A 10,269-nucleotide genomic window follows, 5' to 3' on the forward strand; every position below is an offset into this window, starting at 1 on the left:
TACGACGCGTTTTCCGTCTCTTATCCATGCGACGTAGATAGAGAGAGAGCATGAGATCGGGATTTAGCGTGATCGAATATTCCGTGATTGTGTCTACATCATAGCCCGATTTCTCATCGATGATATAGAAACGAAATTAATACACATTCAATTGATTCGTTCTCTCTATATATCGATTAGTTGATTGCTTTTGAACTCGAGTGATTGCGCAAGCTTATGGTAAGGGTGTGGCTTGTTGAGCCAAGTGATTTGGCCTCCAAAGAATGTACGTATATAGACACACCCATGCACCTAGGCATTCTTCACACGGAATATTTGTTTAGACCGATTTCCATTTGATTTTTACATATCACGAGAACTTACCTTACATAGGTCAATCCTAACCTTCTAAAAGACATTTGAACCACATAAAACATGAGCCACAGCTGGGGCAAGTGAATTGACCAAATATCAGATTTTGGTGATGTAGTGCCTATATGGACCTTTCGGATGCATCCCTGGTCCCATAAATTTTAAGGGTACCTTGTGATCTTGTACACTTTTTGACTATGATAAAGGAGCGCTAATAGCCACCTCTACAGAGGGACGACAAATCATAGGAAACACGGTGGCCCATGACAATGCTACATCTTTGCAACTATATGGACCTCTAGGATAGCATGATAGGTTCTCTTGTGGTTTCATGCACTCCTCGACGATGATGCGAGAGCACTTGTGGTTGCCTCTACGTGAGGATGGCGGGTCAAAGGGAACATGTGGGATGTGCTAGCACCGACCTGGACCTCTACGATAGCAAAATAGGCTAACTTATGGTTTGACGCACCTGTCGATGACAATAAGCGAGCGCTAATAGTTGCATATTTGCAAGGACGAGAAGACTTAGGAACACAGGCCACACGATAATGCCGATCTTGCATGTACAGGAACATTTAGGATAACCCAATCATTTAATGTGAACTTTGACTCACTTGGTATCGTAAATATGTTCCCATCTCCTTTCGTCATTGAATTCGAGTGTCATTCTACTAGACTAATTCATATGTGAAGCTAGATCACTATAGTTCTATTGAAATTAAAGTGGACAAGATCGTTAGTGTAGCTAAAAGTATGATCAAAAGAAAACCGACGTCACATTAAATAAATTCAATTAGCCATAATTATAATCATCCGAAAAGTTTCAAGATTCGATTCAGTTATAACAATCGAATAATTTACGACTCACTAATATTTCATGCACGAGGTTCATCCCTCTTTAGTTCTCTCGTTGCATTTATTTAACATGCCACGACAAGGAAATGCTGAGCTGCCCGTTTCGGAGCTTCAAAGACTTTCCAAAAGTGATCGGGCTTATATTATGTGGTAGCTCAAAAGGCACCAAAGCAAGCACGTCTTAATTATATTCGGCCAAGTGCACATCAATAAAGAGCTATATAAAAAAAAGAAGAAGAAAGAGGAGGAGGAGGAGGAGAAAAAGCGCCTAAAGCTACCAGATCTAAACAACCCGTTAATAAAGCTAGAAAGGCAAAACACCGACGTGACAACTTTCAAAAAGATCGGCAACGAACGGAACGGAAGGGAAGCTTAAAGGCCGAGAGAGCTCAGTTCTCAGCTCCTTTTGTAAAGAGCCGCCCAGCCAGTCCAGTCCAGTCCGCGCGACCTGCCAAAAGCGCACCAGAAAATAAGGGGGGAAGCTTCACGTTCTCCCTCCCTTTCGTCCCGTCTCGTCCTTCACCCGTCGCTTTCCCTCCCTTCCTCTCTCTCTCTCTCTCTTTTTCTCTCCGTGAAGCTGAAGAAGCGCTCTTCGGGAGGAGGGAGGAGAGAAACGACGACGCGGAATCCCGATCGGTTCCGCGGGCGCGGCGCGGCACATGGCGACGCCGCATTGAATGCGGGCGACAGTCCCCCCCAGCATCGCGTCTCCACGCATTTTGCTCCCGCTTCGCCTCCGCCCCTCCTCTCCGTTAGAACAGTAATCGGCTACGGCGGCGGCGACGGCGACGTCCATGTCGCGGCGGCTCCTCCTCCGGATTCCCGTTCTGCCGTCCTACTCCTCCGCCGGAGCGTCCGGATCCGTGTCCACTTCCGGTCAACGCCCCCCGGCAGCCGTGATTCGGTAGTCGGATACGCTGATCGGGAGGGTCGGGCGTCGGAGTCGGTTTTCGCTCTTCCGGAATCTGCGGTTTTCCGTTGGAGAGCTCGACTGAGCTCGGCTGCCGGCCGGCTCGGAGCCGGAGGTGCGGAGTTGGTTTTTTGGCCGGTTTCGGGGCGCGCTAGGGTTGGGTTTTGATTGCGGGGGTGAGGAATGGAGGCGAGGATGAAGAAGTATCGGCAAGTGAGCCCGGAGAGGGCGAAGGTGTGGACGGAGAAGTCGCCCAAGTACATCCAGAACAGGAAGGTGCCCGTCGTTTACTATCTCTGCCGGAATCGCCAGCTCGAGCACCCTCATTTCATCGAGGTGCCTGTCGCTTCGCCGGAAGGGCTCTATCTGCGAGGTAACCGCGAAGCAGGGAGCTGCATTTATTCTTCTTTGTTTTAGTTTTGGCCCATTCTCCGTTGCTAGCGGAGCGTCATTTGTTGCGGATACGGTTTTGTTTTGGCAGATGTGATTGATCGGCTGAATGTTCTTCGAGGCAGAGGAATGGCGTCTATGTATTCATGGTCTTCCAAGAGGTACGCCAGTTCGAATTTCTCTCATTAATGGGTGATTTCTAGTTGCATAACAATCGCAGCTTAGATCGTCCGGGGTGCATGTCGAGTTATTGGATAATTACTTGGTAAATCATACGAGTGAGTGATGTGGCCTGAATTATTCGATTCGTTGATCATTGCAGAAGCTACAAAAATGGTTTCGTTTGGCATGATCTCTGCGAAGATGACTTGATCCTTCCATCTAATGGAAATGAATACGTCCTCAAAGGCTCGGAGCTTTTTGATGAATCTAATTCAGGTGAGGTAGATGGTGGTCTTTTATACTTGACCTTGCTGCTGACTTTAGATATGGTGGAGAATTGCGTTTGCTTGTGAATTATATATGACTAATATTGGCAAGTAGAAAAGAGAATAGAAACCTGGGCTAAGCTGGCTTACTTCCTGTCTTGCTACTGCACATGTTATACAGATCGTTTCAGTCCTGTCGTGAATGTCGGCGTGAGGAATTTGAAGCAATTGCCAGCTCCACCTTCTTCTAGAAGTCAAGATGATTCATCGTCATCTTCAAGCTTGAATGGAAAAGAAGCAAAACACTCTCAAGAGGATGAACATTCTTCTCCAGTTCATCACACCGATTCCACTGACGTTTCACCACAGTCAACAAATGGAAAAGGCTCTGGTTGGAATGGGTCTTTGAGCTTGACGGAGTACAAGGTGTATAAGAATGAGGGTTTAGCTGATGCATCAACTCAGACTGAAGAAGATGTAAGCAGAGGTCAAACCAGAGAAACTTGTACTAGAGGAGTCTCTACTGATGATGGCTCGACTGAACGTGAATGCAACGATAGTTGCCAAACCAAGACCTCATGCTCGAAGGAGACCTCTGAGATTTCTAGTGATGCAGTTTCCCCTCCGCCCACATCGTCTAGTGCTTCTTCATCGGGTGGAAAGACTGAAACTCTGGAATCATTGATTAGAGCTGATGCTAGCAAGATGAACAGTTTTAGAATTCTTGAAGAGGAAGAGATCCGAATGCCAACCAATGCAAGGCTTAAAGCTACCAACATGTTGATGCAATTAATCTCGTGTGGATCAATATCAGTGAAAGATAACAGTTTTGGCTTAATCCCAACTTACAGGCCCAGATTTTCCCATTCAAAATTTCCATCTCCTTTGTTTTCTACATCATTGATGATGGGGGAGCTCGATTGCTTATCAGAAAATCCACGGTTGATGGGCATTAGGCTGGAAGATAAGGAGTATTTCAGTGGGAGCTTGATAGAGACCAAGTTTCTCCGGGAGGATGGAGATGGACTTAGCTCTCTGAAGCGTTCCTCTTCCTACAATGCTGGCCGGTAACTCCGATTTCCTATGCAGTGCTCTCTTTTCTAGATTTAGTTCTTCTTGCTAGTATATGTGTACGAAATGAATCAAGAAAAAAATGGGTATGCTCACTCTGGTTGTGCTTTGTTCTGTGAAAACGTATTGCAAAAACCAGCGTCCATATGTTTGCACTATTTTGGAACCTCAGACATTCAATTGAATGTCTCTCCGCCGTGAATGATGAGCCAACCTGCAGCTTGCAACTCAAATCTCATTGCATCTGTAATAGGATTCATAAATCGGTCAAGTAAATGACATATCGACACCATTTTTTTATGCTAAACATGTTGAAGGTGCATATTTTACAGAGCATGTTTTCCCCCACTCTCGAGGGGGCCTTGGCTTTGTAAAAGCTGTAACTAGAGGTTTTCTTTGTGAGGATGGCTGATTCTAGACAGTCGACAATCTCCTTCGCTCTTCTCAACTGTTATGGGGCTATAATAGTTGTGAAGGCAATATTATTTAGAAGAGAAATCCTTTTTGTTCCTTAAGTTAGATAATTATAGGACGTGTTATTTCTCTCGCAGGTCTGATAAGCCATTAGATTCGGCTGGGGAAAGTGAGAATGGACGGTCAAAATGCATACCCCTATTGATTAAAGCTTCAATAGCTAAACAACCTCGAAGTGAGTCTATGAGATCCCCTCTCTCTGATAAAGCAAGAATTTCTTCAGACAGAGCAGAGAGCTCCAGAGCATTATTTGCCAACTCATCGAATGGTAACAGTAGAAGAATCACTGAGCCTTCCCCAGAGAGCAACCCGTCAAAGAGAGACTCCGCCCTGGAGGATGAGCAAGTGATAAAAATTGAAGAAAGTTAAGTTTCGACTTTGATCTACTTCGTCCAATTTCATTGAGGGATGGGGATCTGTATGTTCATGTTGGTTGAAAATTGTTATACATTTTGTTAAACAGGCTTGCTTCAGGAGCTCGGGTTATAATCCAATCTAAAGCACCTTCCCACATCGAAGTTGGCAGCTGTTAAAGAGACTTATAAATCATCAAAAGGTAAGATGCACCGATTCCACGTCGTCTCTGCTTGTGGGTGAAGCATGTGAAACTTTTGGAAAAGCTTCATTTGAATTTTGAATGCTACCCGAATTGAGTTGGCGGGCCCTCTTGATGATACTCCATACATCTGGAAAGTTGAGAAAAAAGAGGAGAGAAGAAAAGGTTTCTTGTGTAGTGGGGGGACAAGCTCTGGTGATGTTGAGCGAATTTTTGGGTTCAGCTTTATAGAAAGTGGATCTCTCTCTTTATGGCATTTCCTCAGTTGCGGTGCTTCCACAGTGCTGCATCACCTCCTAGGACTGTTCCTCCCTGCAAATCCAATGAGAACCAACTGTTTTGTCTTGAGACTCTTACACAACAAAAGCAAATACATCGTTTACTGTTCTGTGCATGGATGGAGATGTTTACATATTAAATGCATCATTGGATGTTTTGTGCATGGATGAACATGCTTTACATGTGGAGAATCATTGAAATTTCTCCATCATTTACAAGCGAAGATGAAACCATGTGGGAAACCGAAAAGGGAACAGAAAAATAGGATCCCATGTGATGCAGTTGACTCTGACCTACCATATGAAAAGGTCCTTTGGAAAGTCGACACGACCACGGTTTCTCGAGTGTAGTGTTAGTGCACCAGGGTCAAACGTCGACTTTTGGGGCGCCATCTCCGAGTTCCCTGTCGCCTCAACAGTGTGGTATTGAATGTTTGATCGAGTGGGAATTCCACTGAGAAGGTGGGGTCCTGCTTGCCATTTCATTTTCTTTACATTTGGGACCGAAAACTGGAGTTGGCGTAGGAACTTCAATGAGGAGTAGAGCATGTATATGGGCAGAAAGCGAACACACGATACTCATCTCCGATTCTAATGCCGAGTCTTCTTTGAAGGGACAGAGGTGCATGTCCATATTGTTTGTCGCATACATTATCCTGCGCCACTAGGAGGGATGTGATCACTTCGTATCCCCATTCTTTCGCTCTACATGTTATACCGATTGCATAACTACAATCTTCATGAATTATACCAAGTACAATGTTCGCGCATCTCTGTCCTCGAGGTTGAAAATATCAAAGTCTTGGAGAAAAATCTGAAATTTCTGGTCAAAACCATTGCAAATCAGTCTCTGTTATCATTCCCCTTCTTTTTTCCCTGAAGAATCGAGAAATTATAGTTAAATCAGGATGTCCCACTGGTACTAAATGTTGGCCAGATTGACCTAAAAAAGAATCTAAAAAGCACGATGCGCGAGAGCTTTTACTAAACTCTGCTTTTCAGAAACTCTCGAATGACGACGGTGCTGCACTAACTGTGAGAGAGACAGAAGCTTGGAGAAGAGACCAGGCCTCAATCGATTCTTTATGCGGGACTTTAAATGATGTTCGGTTTAAGAGACCAGTGTGCGGGGGCCGTTTGTCATAAATTGACACGCTGCATCTAATTGACCCCAAAGGCGCTTTGGACAGCGACAAAATCCCACGTTCGAGGCCATTTTTGTCAGGGACGGTTTACTTTTCCTTTAGTTTGGAATATATTAATGCGTTGAAACCGTGAGTACGCTCCCCTAGATCTCGACTTCATAAACTGCAGGGTCTGTTTTACCTCTTGTTTTTCTGTGATATGGTTCGGATACTCATGAATCAATATATATACAAACACACACACATATACATGCGCGTGCGGTTATTTATCTATTTTAATAGTAGAAAAATAAATTTCAAATTTTGAGGGGCAGTGGAGTAATGTTTGTCCCGAGACTTTTTGGCAGTTCTTTCGTGTTCCCCCTAGAATTTTTTAACATCAGAATGAGTCTCTCTAACAGTGAAAATTCTGAAAAAAGAGAACTCTAAAGCTGATTACAAGAACTTCTCCCGCACAGCCTAACTTTCATTTTCCCTTGATTTTGTTCAACTCACTCTCTTAGGCAGTCTGACCAAAAATAAATAAATTCTTAGGTAGAGATAGCGTTAGCGTACATCGTGCAAAGTTTTCGAATGACTTGTACGCTTAACATATGCCTGGGCAAGAAAAACCGTTGCTTGAATTCAATGGTTAAGAGAGAACAAATTTGCTTAGCCTCGTTTTCGGACAGGTTCTTAACTCTGGCCCGGTTGCCTAATCCGCTTGCATGAGTGAAGAAAGGGCAAATGCGATGGATCAAGAAACAGATCTGATATAAATGATCAGAATTTCTCGTACGGCAAGAACCATAAAACTACAGGATAATGCCAAAAAAATGAATTCCCTTTTAAGGAAAGCTTTTACAAGATAACATAACCATACTAGGTGTCTCAAAGACCCTTATCTATCGCTCATGCCCCGACTCTAATTAAAGAGGATGCGCTGCTCTGTGTAAAACTATTGACTGTAGTGGTCATCTCACGACCTCGGGTGTGCCGGATGAACATGAGGCTGGAGGACCGCCTTGCATCTGTCGTGTATTATAGGACTCGCAACTTGTGCATTTGTTTGCCACAATGTGAAACTGGACTTCGCATTGTGCTCCGCAATCATTGCAGAGTATCCAAACCTATCAAGCACAATGAATTCAATTTAGAAACTTTGAACAAGGGCTTCATGACTTTGAACGAATGCTCTTGACTATACAGAGTAAATTCTCACCATCTTGTTTTGGTATGCTTCAGGCATTGGAGTTTTTGCAATCTGTGATGATATTCAAGAATCAACAAGCGATTTCAGCTGACACAGCACAGATCCGTTTGGTGCAAGCAAAATCTATTGAAAGAAACAAAAAGAAAAACAGAGATCCTGTTCAAATTAGTACCTCTTGATCGAGTCTCCTCCACATATTAGACATATCGCAGATTGACTTTGAGCAAACAGGGCACGAGTACCTGCAGAATCCGAGAATGATTTCGATGTAAATCTCAAGGGAAACTAATATTTAGTCGACTGCAAGGCATAGCGAGTGAGCGAGACATATGGTGCTTACCTGCAGTGATGCTCCATCTCTTTGACGCATTCCAAATGTATGGTGTGTCCACAAGGTAGGACAGTTATATCTTTCATTGTGTCGAAAAGGTACTGCAGATTAATTTAGAAAATTTAGCAATTCCAAATTTAATTGACAATATCAATGCAGAATTTTGGCTCTGTATCTTACCTCGAAGCATACAGGGCAATTGTGATGCATTGCCCTTTCAACGCAGCGATGGGCATCCCTCATTAACTTCGAATAGCAACATCCTATAACAAATGTTCTAAGCATATCAGAGGTAATTACAATCAAACTAGAATCTGGAGAGTGCTACGAAAGCAAAAGCGGAAAAACCAAAAACATGGTTTTCCTAGAAGCCACACTCACCACATTTCTTACAGTGGAAGTAATTCTCCTTGCCTCCAGTTCTGTAGAAGCAACAGACGGATTGAGGATTAAATATAATGACGAAATATATGATATATAAGTGTGCATTTGGTGAAAATTAACAAAAAAATAGTTGCTTATGAAACAAATGATGACAGAATGAGAACGTTGCAGAACTACTCGAGACACCCCAGAAATTCAACTATGAGCAACATTGGCTAGTTGATTTACCTGCAGATACCGCATTCATCACAATGGTATTGATTCTTCGAAACCTGAGAATGTGGAGCAACCGTAAGGTCAGCTGATGCAATCATGGGGCAGAGACTGGGAAAGAACTGAAGGAAAAATCGAGAGAACAATAATTACATCATCATCAAAGAACTTGCACTTGGTGCAGAAATACTTCCCATGCAAACCCCACAATTCTGGCAGTTTTGTTGAACCTGGCGTATTGAACATTTAGGTAAGTACCATCATACGCTGTTTTTCAATTACATATCTTTCAGTTTTTAAAATTCACAGCTTACTTCTTGTTCGGTGCCACACGAAGAACAGATGACCTGAAAGGCCAATGAGATAAAAGCACCATAAAAAAGCAGAACAAGTAGACAATCATAAAGTAAATGGAAATAAACCATCAATGAAGCAGAATCATTTCATGATTGTATATTTGATCTAAAAATAAGAGAGGGAGATTGTGCCTCAGCATATGACTCAGCAGGTAAACAACATTATTGTCAGTCAATCTCAATCGAAACCAATACGATTGGCTGTCTTAACTGCTGTCAAACTATCCTGCTCTCATTTCATTCGCAGTAACTGAAAATGTAAACAGGAAAATCCATCCATGCCTTACCAAAACCCAGATCCCCTAGGAGAAACAAGGACAAAACAAATAAACCTATTCACTAAGAATGTAAGCCGGTGAATCATGCATACCTGTTTCACTTCATGTCGTGGAACATCATGCCGTTTTAGTGGCGCAGTTTCGAGCGAATTCTGCATCATATCAAAGATTCTAGGGCATCAGTCATACTAATTGAATCGTGAACAAAAGCATTGATCAATTTCTCTGCATTTCTATACCTTCGCTTCATTGTGACAGTGCCTGCAATCAAAGACCTCGTCACAACATGGTGCTCTTATCTTGCATCTTCTCCTATAATGTGCACACCTAACCAAAAAAAAAAAAGAAACACAAAAATGCCAATGAAAAAACACTTCTTTTCACAACTAATACACAAATTCGCGAACAAACTATGGTACCAACCCGAGAACCCCAGATCCCAGATCCACCGCTCTTCCGCCCTCCATTCTCTGTCAAATCTTGATATTTCACACCCCCCTCTTTTCCGCCTCCTCAATCTGCATTAAGCCGCAACAACATCCGCAGCAGACGATCAGAAGCAGACCCACCAAAAGAAAAATGGCAGATGAAAGACGACGACGACGACGAAGTCAGTCAGAAAGAGAGAGACCCAGCTGCGACTAACGACCGAAATCCCTCAACAGAACACGCACAGACCCAGCAAAGAAACAATCAAACGAGGGTGGTCGACTGCGAAACGAGCGAAAGAGGAGGACAAATTTATACGCGCAGCTCCAGCCATTCCTCGTACCAGGACGTAAGGGAAGGCTGACGCGGGGACACCTCGAATTCCTGCCCCGACAATCGATCGCGCGAGACATGCTTAGATAGGAAAACATCGATCCCTCGTCGGAATTTAAAAACAACTGTTACCCGAAATCAAGACGAACCCACCTGATAAAGATCGCGCCTTGAACGATCGGAGCTGAAGACTGTTCGAATTTATGGCCGAAGCGAAAAGTGGATTGGCTTTTGCTACTTGCCTTTCGCCGTGCGCAGCCGGCGGTTTTATAGAGCCCATTGGTTCCGACCG

General features: G+C 43.6%; 2 protein-coding genes across 2 annotated transcripts; one reads left to right on the plus strand and one right to left on the minus strand.

The window, feature by feature from the left end:
* Positions 1 to 1,459: 1,459 nt before the first annotated feature.
* Positions 1,460 to 5,478, plus strand: LOC104421228 (protein UPSTREAM OF FLC). The gene is made up of 6 exons (XM_010033110.3): positions 1,460 to 2,492; positions 2,601 to 2,670; positions 2,832 to 2,947; positions 3,119 to 4,004; positions 4,560 to 4,846; positions 4,946 to 5,478. The coding sequence occupies exons 1-6, from the start codon at positions 2,303 to 2,305 to the stop codon at positions 4,969 to 4,971; spliced, it is 1,575 nt and encodes a 524-aa protein (XP_010031412.1). The 5' UTR covers positions 1,460 to 2,302; the 3' UTR covers positions 4,972 to 5,478.
* Positions 5,479 to 7,173: 1,695 nt separating this feature from the next.
* Positions 7,174 to 10,269, minus strand: LOC104421229 (E3 ubiquitin-protein ligase RZFP34). The gene is given in 14 exon segments (XM_010033112.3): positions 7,174 to 7,570; positions 7,663 to 7,704; positions 7,826 to 7,895; positions 7,994 to 8,085; positions 8,165 to 8,247; positions 8,366 to 8,406; positions 8,597 to 8,640; positions 8,735 to 8,778; positions 8,781 to 8,811; positions 8,896 to 8,928; positions 9,308 to 9,367; positions 9,455 to 9,542; positions 9,639 to 9,733; positions 10,131 to 10,269. Coding segments are annotated over 13 exon segments (828 nt in total). The 5' UTR covers positions 9,683 to 9,733; positions 10,131 to 10,269; the 3' UTR covers positions 7,174 to 7,414.

Source organism: Eucalyptus grandis, chromosome 10 (genome assembly GCF_016545825.1).
Source record: "Eucalyptus grandis isolate ANBG69807.140 chromosome 10, ASM1654582v1, whole genome shotgun sequence".
NCBI lineage: Eukaryota > Viridiplantae > Streptophyta > Magnoliopsida > Myrtales > Myrtaceae > Eucalyptus > Eucalyptus grandis.